Source organism: Zea mays, chromosome 7, assembly GCF_902167145.1.
Source record: "Zea mays cultivar B73 chromosome 7, Zm-B73-REFERENCE-NAM-5.0, whole genome shotgun sequence".
Taxonomy (NCBI): Eukaryota; Viridiplantae; Streptophyta; class Magnoliopsida; order Poales; family Poaceae; genus Zea; species Zea mays.
The window spans coordinates 171,942,408-171,960,114 of NC_050102.1; the positions used below are offsets into that span (position 1 = coordinate 171,942,408).

General features: G+C 44.7%; 1 protein-coding gene across 1 annotated transcript; it reads right to left on the bottom strand.

Moving 5' to 3' along the window:
- Positions 1-1,049: 1,049 nt before the first annotated feature.
- On the bottom strand, positions 1,050-2,622 carry LOC103633389 (ervatamin-B). Its single transcript, XM_008655096.3, is given in 4 exon segments — positions 1,050-1,382; positions 1,384-1,493; positions 1,495-1,901; positions 1,999-2,622. Coding segments are annotated over 4 exon segments (1,119 nt in total). The 5' UTR covers positions 2,558-2,622; the 3' UTR covers positions 1,050-1,339.
- Positions 2,623-17,707: the final 15,085 nt, after the last annotated feature.

Sequence of the window (17,707 nt, forward strand, 5' to 3'; positions counted from 1 at the left end):
CCTATCTCTATCTCTTTTGGCTATATAAATAGGTCTTCTTGTACCATTTACAATACACCACATAATAGATCTGTTTTCCCGTGGTTTTTTCTTCTCCACATTGGGGGAGTTTTTTCCACGTTAATGGTTAGTTTGACAACACTATTTTTCCAAAGGATTTTAGGAAATGGAGGGGAGATTAGTTCATTTTCCCTTTGAAAAATGAGAATCCTTTAGAGAAATGGAGTTCCCAAACCAGCCCTAAATTTTGTGTCTTCTTTTCCCCACCTATGATCCTAACATTCTATTATCTGAAAAATAAACAATCTATCTATTTAGAAGAAGCTGAAGTCATCTAAAGTTCTACTGTCCCTAGAGAGTGAATGATATGAAACTACTTCAAAATAGAGAATCACTGTCGGTTCAAAATCTCTTATCACTGTCAAAATTGATGAGATCGGTAAAGGATAATCAGCAGTGATGAAAGTGGTCTACCACTGCCGCTTAAGCCATCCAACATTGACAATCGCATACCAAAGCATCATCCTATAGTGGTATCTATGGTTATTACTGGTGGGTTTGGCGCATGTGAACCGGGTTAATTATATTTTAATTTTATGACCGCACTAGGTGTAGAATTGATATACATACACGATTAGACTGATTTATTGGTTGAGTTTGGTATATGTGTGTAGCAACACATCCTACCTGATTTTTTCGCCCGAATTCGCCGGAGTGGACACGCTTTCGCCATCTCGCGGCTTCATCTCCGATTAAGACACCAGAGCAGACGACGTGACCACTCCGTGAGCTCTCTTCTTCTACCTCCCGAGATCTCCTCCCTCCCCCTATTTCTACCTTAAGCGTCGCCGCAATGGAGCGTACTCCCCAGTCGTGTCTGTCACCGACGCTCTTGGCGCTGCTCGTACCACTGCCGTTGCCGATGCTGGTAGGGTGGCAACCCTATTGCGGAGAAGAAGGCCGGGGCGGCTGTGAAGCTTGCCTGGATAAGGAGTCGCTATAGAAAGGATTGGGGTTAGCTTCTATGCTGAAAAAATTTCTTACGAAAGTGAAATTATTTAAGGGAACATTTCTATTTATTAGCCGCGACTTATGGAGGTCACAGCATAGTAGTTTTAAAGATTACACATAAAATTAGCAAATGGCGACGACGACGCTTTGCTGAGTACAGGCCGCGCGCGTCAGAGTTTATTTCAGCCTGTTTTTCAAGCTGACTTCTGCACCTCATCATATATATAGATAGGCTTGCACTGCGTATGTCCAGGAGCAAGTCGACTGTATTGTACTAGTATACGGCCAGGCCCTGGAGCTCACATCACCGGGTAGTTTGCCCACACGGCTATACCACACGTGCCCCTGGCGTCCTTGATGCGCCTCTCGAGGCGAAAGTATCCCTTCTCGCCCCACTCATTGCCCCACGAGTTCTTGGCGATCCAGTACTTGCGGCCGCCAGATTCAACACCGTACCCCACCATGGTGACGCCGTGGTTGACGATCCTCTGGGTCGCAGGGGCCATGGAACACCCCGCTCTTGTAGTGCTGGAGGATCGGATCTACATTCATGTCCACGGCAACAGGTTGCTGCGCCACGGCGACCTCCAGCGCGGCTTCGTTGTTTTGATCCACCAACTTCCTGCCTTTGATCTTGGCGACGTGGTTGCGTGCCTTGTCGAGCTTGCATTTGCCCTGCCGTCCCACATACGGGTAGTCCGACTCGGTGGTGAGGCCGCCGTTAGCGGACACCCAGTCTATGGCAGCCGCGGGGTCACCGCGGTTGCAGCCATGGTTGGGCGGGGAAGAGCAGTCCAGAACCGCCTGCTCCGACAGGGAGACGAGCTGGCCCGTCCTTATCTTGTGCAGGCCTTCGATTGCCGCCACCGTCACGAATGACCAGCAACTGCCTGCAAAGATGGACAGCGTCAAGGATCGTTATCGTCGTCGTCGTCGTCGTAGGAATAAGTGTGTGTGATATGATGGGTAAATAATGCTATTGTTTACCACAAGCTCCTTGGTCCTTGACCGGCGTCACCGCGCCCTTGGTCCTCCAGTCCACGCTTTCGGGGACGTCGAGGTCCGTCGTGTAGTTCCGGTTCCACTGGCGACCGCCGTCGCTGACGGGGCCTGCGTGCGTCGTGATGAGCTCCCGGTGCCGCCGCGCGGCCTCGGACGCATGCAGGCGCGTGGACATGGTGTGTGTGGCGAGGAACTCCTCGCTGGTGAGGTCCGTGAACGGGGTCTCGCCGAGCTGGTACGAGAGCCCGGCGCGCCGGTTCGTGGCCTCGATGAGCTCCATGTTCTGGCGGTACACCTCGAACCGGCGCAGACGCTCCGCGGCGGTCAGGTACGAGCGGTTGTACGTGGCTTGCCACCCGCGGAACCGGTCCATCATCAGCATGTCTTCCACGTCTACGCGGCCGCCGGATGCCGCGCCCGCCATGAGCACGAGCATCAGGCAGGCGCACAGGAGAGCGGGAGCTTGTTGGTAGGCAGCCATGGTCGATGTCTTGCTGTGTGCCTGGCTTGAGCTTGTACTGAGTCTGAGTGATATAGCAGCCATGGACACGACGGGTTTATATAGCGGCCGGCACGGTGTGGCGATCTCTCGCCATGCATGCGCACCTTTGCCGGTTGTCTCTGCCTCTGTGGAGTGAACAAAGAAAATATCAAGGTATAATCATCGGAGTCAGTGGGGTGCTCGCGTGGCCGGGAATGCATAGCAGCACTAGCTAGGCAGCTAGCTAGCTGGTGCGAGTGAAATGCGTTTGGTGCAGCACCGGCAGATGCAGATAGACGACATAGCTGTTGAATAATTAGACAAATTCCAGATTAAATTCCGAATATAAATCATGACAAAATCACAAGCACTGAAGTAAAAAGTCAAATCAGATGATGCGTACTGATTAGACATACTGATAGATGGCGCGCGCCGGAATCAGCAGGGTCGACGACGTCGAAGTAGCGAAATCAGCAGGGTCGACGAGGTCAGTCAGATCACGAGCAGTCACGTGAAGACGCTTCCCAAAAACCTTATTCGGCCTCTCCTGGTGCAGGATCTAGAAGGCGAAGGGTTCCGGAGACCCGCTCTCCTAATCGCAGATGCACCTCTACGATCGGGATGAAGAGAACTGGAAGGCGGCTCAGCTGTGAAGAGAGGCGAAAGCGAATTGGGATAAATTGGAGGCTGGCTGCCGGGCTCCTTTTATAAGGCCGAGTCCGCGACCCCTGGTCTTATCCGCCCACGAAAATCTCGTAATCAGTTGAGATTTTATAGCGATCGGTTAGGATAGACGTAACAGCCAAGAAACCAAAAAATCGAACGGCAAAAGGTAGTCGCGCCTCCGCAAGGCGAGGGGCCGGATTTCGGCGGACCATTCACGCGCATGTCGTGCGCCCGCGCCCGCGCCCGCGCCCTTCGCCCCGCCCCGGCCAGGCCAGGCCAGGCGAGCGAGCGCGCGCGCGCGTGTGGCTCTCCACACTCTCTCCTCTCATCCATGACTTGGTGAGTGAGTGTGGCTTCCATATTTAAGCTAGCTCTACTCCACTAGAGCTAGCAATATGGTGCTATTGGTTCCACCTATCCTCTAGCCATCTACTTGTATGGGCTTTTGAGATTTTCCTGGGATTTATTTGAATTTCTTAATTGGGCCAAGCCCATAAATCCTAACAATCCCCCACCAGATCTCAAATGCCCATCTGCAGTTTTCGCCACTGTTCACTACTGTTTAATATACTAGTTTTTCAGCAGAGACTGTTAAGTTGAACTTCCGCCTAGAACTCCAAGCTACACCAACCCACAACTTGGACAATGGACTATGCCTTGAATTGCAAGTTTTGCGTGAATGAGTTTCACTTGAAGTCATGACCAGTACTTGGCTACCAGTAGTCCCCTTCTCGGGTGGAGCATATACGTCGTACTCCAAGGTCTCTTCATGAGTTTACTAGAGATCACCCAAATCTCATAGACTACGACGTTAGACAGTCTAACTCATATATAGGTGTGTTCTTTCAAAGAATGTTCTGCAGGACAACATCTTCGCTAATACAAGCCAACAGAACACATTAAGGCACAAAGCCAACCTGCCTTACAGCATTTGAGAGTATTGCATCTTTACTTAGAGAGGGTCAAAGGTTACTCTCCTCAGTTCACCAATGGCTTGTTCTTCCCAGGACCTAATTCACAGGATCTCCGATCACATAGACTGGGTTTCCACCATGGCAACTTTATTCGGGTCCCATACCCATCTCTCTCGATGCGATTTCTATCACATTACGTGGTAGTCCCTTGGTAAAAGGATCTGCCAGATTTTTATCCGTTGAAATATAAGTCACACTTATAACTCCGGAGTTTCTCAACTTTCTGACAGACTTCAATCGTCTTTTGACTTGTCTTGATGACTTTCCATTATCCTTAGAACTCGTCACTTTAGCAATCACTGTCTAATTGTCACAGTTCATAAGGATAGCTGGTATTGGTTTCTCAACCACCGGCAAGTCCATCAAGAGTTCACGCAACCATTCTGCCTCAACGGTTGCTGTGTCAAGTGCAGCTAGCTTGGCTTCCATGGTTGACCTCGTCAAAATGGTCTGCTTGCATGACCTCCATGATACCGCACCTCCACCAATAGTAAAGACATAACCACTGGTGGCATAAAGCTCGTCTGCATCAGATATCCAGTTCGAATCACTATATCCTTCAAGTACTGCATGCTGACCAGAATAGTGAATTCCATAACTCATTGTACCTTGCAGGTAGCGCATAACCCGCTCAAGTGCATGCCAATGATCAGTCTCGGGGTTTGACATGAACCTGCTCAATTTGTTCACAACAAACGAGATATCGGGCCTTGTTGCACCAGCAAGATACATGAGTGAACCGACAATCTGAGAGTATCTCAATTGGTCTAAACCAATTCTCTTGTTCTTTCGCAGTGTCACACTAGGATCATAAGGTGTTGGAGAAGGTTTGCACTCAGAGAAGCCAAATCGCTTCAAAACCTTTTCAACATAGTGAGATTGTGAGAGAGTAATCCCACCATCTGCCTTAATTAGCTTGATGTTTAGAATCACATCAGCTTCTCCCAGATCTTTCATATCAAAACTCTTTGATAGAAAAGACTTGACTTCATTGATCACATCAATGTTTGTGCCAAATATCAATATATCATCAACATATAAGCACAATATAACTCCTTCGCCCCCACCACAGCGATAATATACACACCTGTCTGCCTCATTAATGGCAAAGCCTGCAGACGTTAGAGTCGTGTCAAACTTCTCATGCCACTGCTTTGGTGCTTGCTTCAGACCATACAAAGATTTCAATAACTTGCACACCTTGCTTTCTTGACCCTTTACTACAAATCCATCAGGCTGTTCCATATAGATTTCCTCGTCCAGCTCTCCATTAAGAAAAGCTGTCTTTACATCCATCTGATGAACAAGGAGACCATACGAGGCAGCCAAAGAAAGTAGTACTCGAATAGTGGTCATTCTAGCAACAGGTGAGTAAGTATCAAAGAAGTCTTCTCCTTCTTTCTGAGTATAGCCTTTAGCCACAAGCCTAGCCTTGTACTTTTCAATTGTACCATCAGGCTTGAGCTTCTTTTTAAACACCCACTTACAACCCACAGGTTTGCATCCATAGGGTCGATCAGTGACTTCCCACGTACCATTTGAAAGAATGGAGTCCATCTCATTATGAACTGCTTCTTTCCAATCATCTGCATCTGGAGATGCAAATGCTTCCGCAATGGTAGTAGGAGTATCGTCCACAAGGTACACAATGAAATCATCACCAAAGGATTTTTCAACCCTTTGTCTCTTGCTCCTTTTAGGAGCATCATTGTCATCCTCCTCTAGGACAATTTCATGTGGCTATTCAAAACTCTCAATAGGTGTACTATGTTCAGGAGTTATCTCAGAAGAGTATCTAGAATTGCTATGAATGTCTTTCATTGGAAATATATGTTCAAAGAAAGTAGCATCACGTGATTCCATAATAGTATCAACATACACATCAGGAACTTCAGATTTAACTACTAAAAATATATATATGCTATGCTACACGAAGCATATCCAAGAAAGACACAATCCACTGTCCTTGGACCAAGCTTGCGCTTTTTATTAATTGGTACATTGACTTTCGCCATGCACCCCCAAGTGCGCAAGTATGAAAGTGATAGTTTTCTCCCAACCCACTTCTCATAAGGGGTTTTCTCTTCTTTGCCCATAGGAATTCTATTTAGAACATGACATGAAGTCAGGACTGCCTCCCCCCACCATGCCTTAGATAAACCATAAGTGTCTAACATGGCATTCACCAGGTCAGTCAACGTACGGTTTTTCCTTTCAGCAATCCCGTTTGACTCGGGTGAATAGGGAGGAGTCCTCTCATGAATAATGCCATGTTCTGCACAGAAATCATCAAAGACTTTGGGAAAGAACTCGCCACCACGATCTGATCTAAGATGTTTGATCTTTCTCTCTAGTTGGTTTTCAACTTCAGCCTTATAGATTTTAAAGTAGTCTAAAGCCTCATCTTTAGTTTTTAGCAAGTATACATAGCAAAATCTAGACGCATCATCAATCAATGTCATGAAGTATCTCTTACCACCCTTTGTCAACACACCATTCATCTCACAAAGATCAGAATGTATGAGTTCTAGCGGTGCCAGGTGTCTCTCCTCAGCAGCCTTATGAGGCTTTCGAGGTTGCTTCGACTGCACACAACTATGGCACTTAGAACCTTTGACTATGGTGATATTCGGAATTAAACTCATGGTTGCAAGCCGAGACATAGAGCCAAAATTAATATGACACAAACGAGAATGCCAAATACTCGCAAGATCATCAACATTAGCACAAATATGGTTCACAGACTTATTATTGAAATCTAACAAAGAAAAGCGGAACAAGCCTCCGCAATCATAGCATTTACCAATAAATTGTCCAGACTTGGACACAACTAATTTATTGGACTCCAAAACTACCTTGAACCCATCTCTACATAGAAGGGTTCCGCTAACGAGATTCTTGTGTATAGAAGGGACATGATGCACGTTCTTCAGCTGCACGATCTTTCCCGAAGTAAACTTCAGATCCACCGTGCCAGTGCCATGAACAGAAGCATGTGACCCATTCCCCATTAGCACGGAAGAATCCCGGGCGCCCTGATAAGAAGAGAACAAGTTAATGTCAGAACACACATGAACATTAGCACCAGTATCAAGCCACCAGCTAGGTGATTGAAATACTGAGAAGATGAAAGTAGCCTAGAGGGGGGGTGAATAGGCTACACCTGAAAATTTTCACTAAAAACTTCGAAATAGGTTAAATTAAAGTTGCACTGGTGCAAACCGGTTCAGTCGATTTTAATCACGACTGAACAAGTTTGAACCTGCTCAACTTAAATTTGATAATCTATTGAACAAATGCGAAGTAGTGAAGAATATAGCTATAGATTTGCCCTACACAAAATCTACTCAAATGAATAATATGAACCAACCACTGAATATAAAGCGCTTGACAAGAACACACAAGAACACGCGATATAACCCGAGGTTCGGCAACCACCACAAAGGTGTCCTACTCCTCGTTGAGGAACCCATAAAGGGTCGGGTCTTTTCCAACCCTAATCCTCCACAAGCCGACCACAAAGGTCAAGGCAATCTCTTCTCAAATCAGCTCAAGGAGCGGGTGATACAAACTTCTTGGGGTCGTCCACAAATTTGGAGACTCCCAAGAAACCTCTAACCATCAAGGAACACGAGGTTCCAAGAGTAACAAATCCGCACACGGTTAAGTTTGCAACGAGCTCAAGAACAAGAGAATGGGAGAATCGAGATGAAATTGACAGCGAGTTCGATCGAGTTCACCTCACACCAAGGGTCCTTCAAATGATTGAAGGAGATGCGATTGCGGGTGTGAAAGGTGAAATGAATGCTCTTGTTTGAAGGTTGGTCAGCCAAGAATTCGTGGGAGAGGCAGAAGTAAATGAGAGAGAGAATGTGAGGGGGTATATAAAGGACCCCCCAAAAGCTGGCAGCCGTTGGGAGAAAATGGGCAAAAACCGGTTGAACCGGTTTTCAGACCGGTTGAACCGGTTTCTGCCAGGGGGATCGCGGTCCACTGAGCTACTCAGCCGGAGACTCGACCGGTTTTAAAACCGGCTGAGTAGGGAAAAATTTTGGCTCAACCGGTTTCAGAAAAATATCTGCTGCGACTTTTCTGACAGCTCTGACTGTCAGACAGGTCAGAGCAGAGGTGGCAGATGAACAGTACCGAAACCGGTTGAACCGGTTTTAGGGGCTGAAACCAAATTTTGAGTATTTTGAGGAGAACAAAAGGGGAGACTTTGTGGGAAGTAAAATTTGTTTTTCTCAAGGGCATTCATGATCTGGGAAAATGATCTCCAAGGAGTTTTTAAAAGATTTTGAACTTGGCTCGTTTCACAACTTACTTAACCGTCGCGGATCCCTCTTAATTGTACGGCGATTCCTATGACTCAAGAATTATAAATTTAGCACCGTCGTTGTTTCTTAGCACTTGGAGCACGCCATTTGATGTGGAATTTTAAATCCGCTGTGCTTTATACTTTTATGCTCGTAGGATCTGTGCTTCTTCTGTCTGTAGAAATACTGTGTACATACTAGGAGCAAACTTGTTAGAATCTTAGTTTGTTTTGTCATTAATCACCAAAACCCTCAATTAGGGTTGATTGCACTTACAATCTCCCCCTTTTGGTGATTGATGCCAAAACAAACTAGAATGGAAATAAGAATTAAAAGTTACAAGTACTTGCGAGATTAAATCTTTTGTGTATGTGTAGCTCCCCCTAAATATGTGCATGAGTTTTGCGATATTAACATTGACTTGATATGTCAATTTGCAACATATTTAGAGAGAGAGAACAATCAACACCATACACACAAATGATGAGGTATGAAACATAATTGGATAGAAAAAGTAAAAACACATTCAAGCTCATTATTGCATAGCATATGATATGAAAAAAGTTCTACAGCTATTACAATAATGAGAGCTCGTCTCATCACATCATAAAAGTGTTTATGGCATACGAGCCATGCATGCATCAAATAGTTATTACAGACGGAGTGTTCATTACAAAAATAAAGGGGTACTGCATAATAAACTTTCTCCCCTTTTTGGCAACAAGAACCCAAAAAGGAGAGAGAGAGAAGCATCAATCCAATGATCACCAGTGAGGAGGAGGATGATGAGGAGCGAAGAAGTGGTGCGCCAGGTCAGAGGCAAAGTGTTCCTCTCCAGACTGGGCCGGAGGAGGAGCACTGCCAGACGGGTCCTGGGGCGGAGGGTAAGAGGACGATTGGCCCGGATCCCCGTGATACGGAGGCGGGACAAACTGCTCCGGATCATCAAAATAAGTTTCTTCTTCTTCGACGTCATCAGCTGTTGAAAAAGGCACCCCATATGCCTGCTGGTACCACTCGTTGACATCTGGAGGAGGAGGGTGGAGAGGTACATCAGGAGAGCGGGGGGCGAAGGGAGTACCCAAAGCGGAAGCTTGACGACGTAGGTTGTCGTCGGTCTCCCGCTGACGTCGAGCCACCTCATGGACATCTGCAGCAATATTTCGGCACATGGAGAAGAAAGCCGCAAACCCGTGGGCCAAGCGGGCACCCATCCCACGGCCACGACCTCGACCACGACCACGACCACGTGGTGTGGGAGATCCACGGCCAGGGGAAGGGCGCGAGGCACCAGCAGCAGCAGCAGCAGCACCAGCAGACGGACCCGCAGATGTATGAGCACGAGAACTGGAGGGGGCTTTCCTGAGGCGCCCGACTGGATTGTTGGGATCAATCCAGAAAGGGGTGTATGACTGATGTCGGGTACCTTTGTCAAATCTGAACTGGGTCACGACCTCAATCATCTTCATAATGAATGGAGCATGAAGACACCCCTTCAAAGGAAAGCAGGCGGCATGAATAATTTCCTGCCATATCATGTCAAAGACATTTATCCTTTCTGAGCTGCTGGGTTTCATAAAAGAGAGCAAGACCTTGCTCTCCCCAAGAATGTCCATCTGATTACCCCCTTTTGGAATGAGGGTCATCCTGCAGAGGGAGTTGATATAACGATAATACTTATGAATGTTTGTCGACTCCCAATACTTCCCAGACTCAGAAAGATGAAGATCCTTGGCTTCATCTCTAGTAGGCTGCCGGAAATCATGAATCTTGATCTTGTCGCCAGATATATCATCGTCAGAAAAGCCAAGAATGTGAGCAAATCGACGATAGCTCACCTTATACCAACTACCTTCAATGAAGAAGTTCAGATAGGGGTAGTTGTAATGACTCTCCTCGTCAGCTAGCTTTATCCATAGAGTGGAGTAGAATTGAGCAATAACTTCATCATTCCAATCATATTGGAATGTCATGATATTCTTCATCTGTTTTCTTTCACAGGCCCTCAATGCCTGTGACATTTCTGGGTCCCCAATGGCTTCACAACCTTCCCAGTTGATATAACGTTGATGCAGGATAGGTTGATGCTTCTTGGGGAGAATGACGGAATTATAGAAATCCACGTGATGAAGTGTCCAAAAACGATTTCCATCGATCCTGGCATCGCGAATACGCAATACAGAATTTTGGAAACGAAGATCCTGGAGAAGAGCAGAGCCTCCACTGGCAGTGAAGTCAGTGACTGGCTCATTGCCAGCACGCCGAGCCTCTGCCCGGTGGAGGACCAAGCCGCGAATCACAGGAGCGTGGGCCGGGGGAAGATCAACTTCATCGTCCTTCCCGCCATCATCATCACTTGCAGGCTCCCACGCCTGCGGATTCGTCGCAGGTCGAGACCGCCCGGAAGGATTCCGGGATGTCCGACCGCGAGCACTTTGAGACCCGAAGGCCTCAGCACCCGGCATGACATTGCCGCTTCCGCGCCCTCGCTTGGATCGAGAGCGAGGTGGAGTATCTCCATGGATTTCCTGGTCATCCGAGGAGTCGGATTCAACCACAGATGGGTTCCTTCGACGCATCATTCTAAGAAATAAGAAATAGAACCTATGATGAGCAAGGATCAAACACGTTTGAGTAGAAACGCATAAGATATTGAGCATGCACTTCAACCGTTCATATGAGCGGTTCAACTACAACGAACAATATCAAATCGCTAATTTCAACAATGTTTGTGACAAATGAAGATAATCTAAGTGTTGCAATCACTTATACTAAAATGTACCCAACGAATGATACATTAGATAATCAAGAACGCGTAGGATCGAGTACAAGGAAATAAAACAAGGCAATACCTCGATCCGGAGATTGGGTCAAGAACTCCCAACGAGATGGAGGAAGATGATGAAAATCGCCGGGATGGACGGATCTCCAACAACTCTTCCAAAAGTGTGAGGGCACGAGAGAGTTTTTGGAGTGGAGTGTGAAGGTGAGAGAGAGTAGAATGAGAGGGCGGCGGCGGCTGGAAAATGAGTCTGAGAAGGGAAGAGGAGAGAGGGAGAGGAATAAAAGGGGAAAAGTCGGCCGCCAGAAAACTGAAAACCGGTTCAACCGGTTCAGAAACCGGTTCAACCGGTTTCTGGTCAAACTGCGCAGTAAAAGCGCGCAGAAAACAGTGTTGACTGCGCGAAAATTCTGGCAGTCTGACAGCACAGACTGCAAAAACTGACAGCGCAGACTGCGCAGCTGTCATCGCAGACTGCGCGCTGACTGACGGCGCGACGGCCAAAACCGGTTCAACCGGTTTTTATACCGGTTCAACCGGTTTCCACCAGGAAGAAACCGGTTGAGTGGCCTACTCAGCCGGTTTACTCAACCAGTTTCCAGATATTGCCCGGAAGGGCTATAATAGCACTTAGCACATATGGCATGAGATATTTTAAAGATAAAAATGTTATTTCTCATTTCATATTGCTCAAACAATCAATTTTCAACCATCAAATTTGATCAAAATTTTAGTTATTAAGTCACGTTTCGAGAATCCAAGATATTCAGTTCACTCCTAAGAAAACAAAACCTAGTCTCATCAAGGGGTTTTGTGAAGATATCGGCTAGTTGATTTTCGGAGCTCACATGAAATAGTTCGATATCTCCTTTGGCTTCGTGGTCTCTCAAGAAATGGTGTCTGATGTCAATATGTTTAGTTCTAGAGTGTTGCACCGGATTGTTTGCAAGTTTTATGGCACTCTCATTGTCACACAAAAGTGGAATTTTGTTAAACTCACAACCAAAATCTCTAAGGGTTTGCTTCATCCATAACAACTGTGCACAACATGCCCCAGCTGCTATGTATTCAGCTTCTGCAGTGGAAAGTGCAACACAATTTTGTTTCTTGGAACTCCATGACACTAAGGACCGCCCAAGGAATTGGCAAGTCCCAGTAGTGCTTTTTCGATCTACTTTGCAACCGGCATAATCTGAGTCAGAGTAGCCAAGCAAATCGAAAAGGGAGCCTTTAGGATACCATAATCCTAGGTTTTGGGTGTGGACTAAGTATCTTAGAATTCTCTTAACGGCTACAAGATGACAATCTTTAGGATTTGCTTGAAAACGTGCACACATGCAAACACTCAACATTATATCAGGCCTAGATGCACATAAGTAAAGCAGTGATCCTATCATTGATCTAAATAATTTTTGATCTACAGGTTTACCTTCCTCATTTAGGTCGAGATGTCTATTTGATGACATTGGAGTCTTGGCATGTTTTGCTTTTTCCATGCCAAACTTCTTGAGCATATCTAGTTTGGCATAGAAAAGTACCTTCCTTGAGTTGTTTGACTTGAAATCCCAGGAAGTATTTAAGCTCGCCCATCATAGACATCTCAAACCTGTTCGTCATTACTTTGCTAAACTCTTCACAAAATTTTTCATTAGTACTACCAAATATAATGTCATCAACATATATTTGGCACACAAATAATTCATTGTCAACTTTTCGAGTAAATAAAGTAGAGTCAGCTTTTCCTATTGTAAACCCATTCTTAATTAAAAAATCTTTAAGACAGTCATACCAAGCTCTAGGGGCTTGTTTAAGCCCGTAGAGTGCCTTGTGAAGTAGATAAACATGATTTGGCTTCTTTGGGTCTTCAAAGCCCGGTGGTTGCTCCACATATACTCTCTCTTGTAGTGGTCCATTTAGAAAAGCGCTCTTGACATCCATTTGATATAGCTTGAAATCATGGTTAGTAGCATAGGCAATTAATATTCTAATTGATTCTAACCTTGCTACCGGCGCATATGTTTCACCAAAATCAAGTCCTTCCACTTGAGTATAGCCTTGGGCAACCAACCGTGCCTTGTTTCTTGTAACCACGCCATGTTCATCTTGCTTGTTCCTAAAGACCCATTTAGTCCCAATCACATTTTGTTTGGGTCTTTGGACTAAGGACCAGACTTCATTCCTAGTGAAGTTGTTCAACTCTTCTTGCATGGCAATTATCCAATCCGGATCACCCAATGCTTCTTCAACCTTAAGTGGCTCAAGAGAGGAAACAAACGAGTAAAATTCACAAAAAATAGCTAAACGAGATCGAGTTGTTACCCCTCTCCTGATGCTACCCAGGATGTTGTCCACTGGATGATCCCTTTGAATTGTTTGATGGACTCTAGGATGAGGCACTGATGGATGTCTTTGTATTTGCTCCTCCTCATCAATTACTTGATCAAGAGGCACTTCACCATCAATACTTTCTTGTTCATCTTCTACCACTGTTGGCATCCTTTGATGATTTTCTTCGTGGCTTGGATGACTTGAGGTTGATGGGTTTGCTTGGGTGGAGACTTTGTCACTCACCACCCTTGCACCCACATCAACTACCTCATTGGTCATCCATAAGGTTCCTTCTTCATCATCCTTTTCTTGAGGTCTCACCTCACCTATTGCAAGTTTCTTTATGGCCTCACAAGGTTGTTCTTCATTTCCTGCAGTGTCATTAGAAACATACCCTTGCGAGCCATTAGACTCATCAAATGTCACGTCTATCGCTATTTCAACAAGACCGGTGGTGTTGTTGAAAACACGATATCCATGAGCATTTGATGCATAACCAAGCAAGAAACCCTCGTCCACTCTAGGAGCAAACTTTGAGCTCTTGACTTTCTTGTTAAGAATAAAACATTTACAACCAAATACTCTAAAATAATCAACTTTAGGTTTGTTACCAGTGAGAAGCTCATAAGCAGTCTTTTTGTAGATCTTATGAAGATAAAGACGGTTGATTGCATGACAGGCGGTGTTGATCGCCTCTGCCCAGAAGTTGTCAGGTGTTTTGTATTCATCCAACATGGTTCTTGCAGCTTCAATTAGAGTTCGGTTCTTTCTTTCCACAACACCATTTTGTTGTGGAGTGTAAGGCACCGAGAACTCATGTTTGATTCCCTCTTCTCCTAAGAATTCTTCGACACCTGTGTTCTTGAATTCCGTCCCATTATCACTTCTCACTTTCTTGATTTTGAGCTCAAATTCATTTTGAGCTCTCCTCATGAATTTCTTCAAAATTTCTTGAGTTTCACCTTTGTCACTCAAAAAGAAAACCCAGGTGAATCGAGAAAAATCATCAACAATGACTAAACCATACTTACTACCACCAATGCTAATGTAGGCCACAGGTCCGAAGAGGTCCATGTGAAGAAGCTCCAATGCCCTCTTTGTTGTGACCACATTCTTTGATTGATGTGGGACTCCATGTTGCTTTCCTGCTTGGCATGCGCCACAAACCCTATCTTTCTCAAATACAACATTTGTTAGTCCAATGATGTGATTATCTTTTTGAAGTTTGGCCAAATTCCTCATACCGACATGGGCTAGCCAGCGATGCCATAGCCAACCCTTGTCGGATTTTGCTACTAAACAAGTCTCAGGCATCACTTTACTTGTTGTGAAATCAACAAGATAAAGCTTGCCCTTCAAGCGACCGGTAAAGGCAACTGAGGAGTCCTCCCTTATAAGGATCTTCACATCCACATCAGAAAATAAGCAATTATAACCCATTCCACAAAGTTGTGAAACGGACATCAAATTGTAGCTTAAAGAATCTACCAATAAAACATTTGAAAGTGATTGTTGGTCAGAGATAGGAATTTTACCAATACCAATCACCTTACTCTTGCCACTATCTCCAAACACAATTTCTTGTGCTTCTTGAGTTAGTTGCAAGGAATGGAACATGTCTTCCTCCCCGGTCATGTGATTTGTACATCCACTGTCAAGCACCCAACTTGACCCACCAGAGGAGTAGACCTGCAAAACAGATTTAGGCTATGCTTTTAGGTACCCAAATTGAATTGGGTCCTGCAGTGTTAGTTATAGCCTTGGGTACCCACACACTTCTTTTCATAACTTTTCTTTTGGTGTAGGCACCCACATATTTCACAACCAATTTCCCTAAGTCCCAAGTCAACATGTAATCACAAAGATAGGAGTGGGAAATGGGAGCATTAAATTTTTGTCCACTTGAAGATTCCACTTCCTTTATCTTACTCTTTATGGAACTCAAGTTTACCTTTACCTGAGGTGACTTGTCATTTGAGGAGTGAATCCTCCCCAAGGCATCATATAGGGTGGTTCCCTCTATGAACTTGGGGGATCTCCACCCCTTATGCACTGTGCTAGGGTTTTCCTTGGATGAGTTGAACCCAAGCCCCCTTCTTCCATTGTTGGGCTTTAGGGACTTGTACTTGGGTTCAATTCTCTTTAACCCATCATTGCTAGAGCATCTTTTCAAAATTTCTTTGACCTTCACCTGTGGGCTATTCTTCCTTGCATGGTTAGTTAGACAACAAGAAGCATGATATTTGACACAATGTTTGCAACAATTATCATTTGAGCTAGACTTAGATTCAACAACTAAAGATGAGGCATTGATGTTCTTACAATTTTCAAGTTGCACTTGAAGTTCTTGATTTTGAACATTCAAGCTTAACATGCTTGATTCAAGTGCATTCTTTTCATTTGCAAGATTAGTTATAGAGGTTTTCATGTTAATTACTTCTTTATCTTTATTCTCTATAGTTATCTTGACTAAAGAGACTTCCTTAGTCAAGACATCTAGCATTTCATCTTTATTGTGAATCAACTCTTGAAGCTCTAGGTTTCTTTCCTTTTCAAGGATAAGCAAGTCTTCTTGAGCATCAAGAGTTGCTTTTCTTTTATCTAGCTTTTCCATTAATTTGGTGATAACATTGTATCCATTCAAGCCAAATTCTTTAATCATTTTATTTTTCATGGCAATTTGATCATCATCATCATCATTTGAAAAATCATCACTAAATAAGGTTACCTTATCTCCCTTTGCCATGAGACAAGTTGGAGTGTAGGAGTCGTCTTGTAGGTTGGTGAAGAGTTGCGCGCTTGATGTAGATTGGATGGCCACATTTGCCACCACTTCCTCTTCCTCGGAACTAGAACTCTCTTCATCGGAGTTCCATTCTTCACCAATATGGGCTTGACCATACTTCTTCTTCTTGAAGTATCCCTTGGTCTTGCCTCCCTTTTTAAACTTGTCCTTCTTGTATTCCTTCTTGGCTTCTTGTTCCTTCTTGTTAGGACAATCCGCTATGAAATGACCGGTTTGGCCACATTCATAGCATGCCCTCTTCTTTCCTTTCCTTTGGAACTTGTCATTCTTCCTTACAAATTTCTTGAATGTTTTGATGAACATAGTTGTGTCTTCATCACTTGAGCTATCTTCATCACTTGAGGTCTCGATCACTTTCTTTGCTTTATGGTCTTTGTTCTTCTTGGGGTTGTCTTGTTCATTTGTGATCAAGGCATGAGAGTCTCTTGTCTTGATGGGGGCTTCTTCGGACTCGTGTTGTTGAATTTTTGCAAATAATTGATGAGGCGTCATATCCTCATAGTCATCACGATCTCTTATCATCCTTGCAAGACTCTTATCCTTTTCTTTATAAGCTCTCATGAATAATCTTGTGACCTTGGAGTCACTCCAATCTTCACTCCCAAGTACTCTTATTTTGTTGACCAACACCATCAACCGATCAAAGAGTGATTGAAGTGACTCACCCTTGATCCAATCATATCTAGCAAGCTCACTTTCCAAAGCTTCAACTCTATGTCTCTTAGCTTTGGGATCTCCTTCATGTGACATTTTAAGAATGTTCCAAATGTCACGAGCATCTTCTCTTCCTTGAACTTTCCGGTATTCTTCCGGACAAAGACTTCCTTTAATTATGTTCACTGCTTGAGCATTGCGATGAATCTCTTGCATCATTTCTGGAGTCATCTCTTCTCCTTGGGCAGGCTTATACATACCTACATTGACAATCTCCCAAAGACTAGGATGTACACCGATTAAATGCGACTTCATCTTATCGGCCCACTCGTCATAGTTCAACTCACTAAGAGTTGGTAACTTTCCAAGTGGGGCGAAAGAGAAGTTGGGGATAAAATTTCTAGAGTAATCGAATTGAACTTTACTAAACTCGTTACCTTTGCTTTTGGTTGATGATTCTTCGGTGTTGAGACTTACCTTGCTCAACACCTTTGACACCAAAAGATCCACTAGGTCGTCATTGTAATCAAATTTTCCTTTACATTTGTCTTCTTCGGCCTTTCTTCTTGATTCTTCTTCTTCGGCCTTTTTCTTAGCATCTTCCTCTTTCATCTTGAGGAACATCCTCTCGACAATCTTCATGGCGAGGTCGAGGACCTTGGGGTCCACTTCCTCACCGGAGGATGT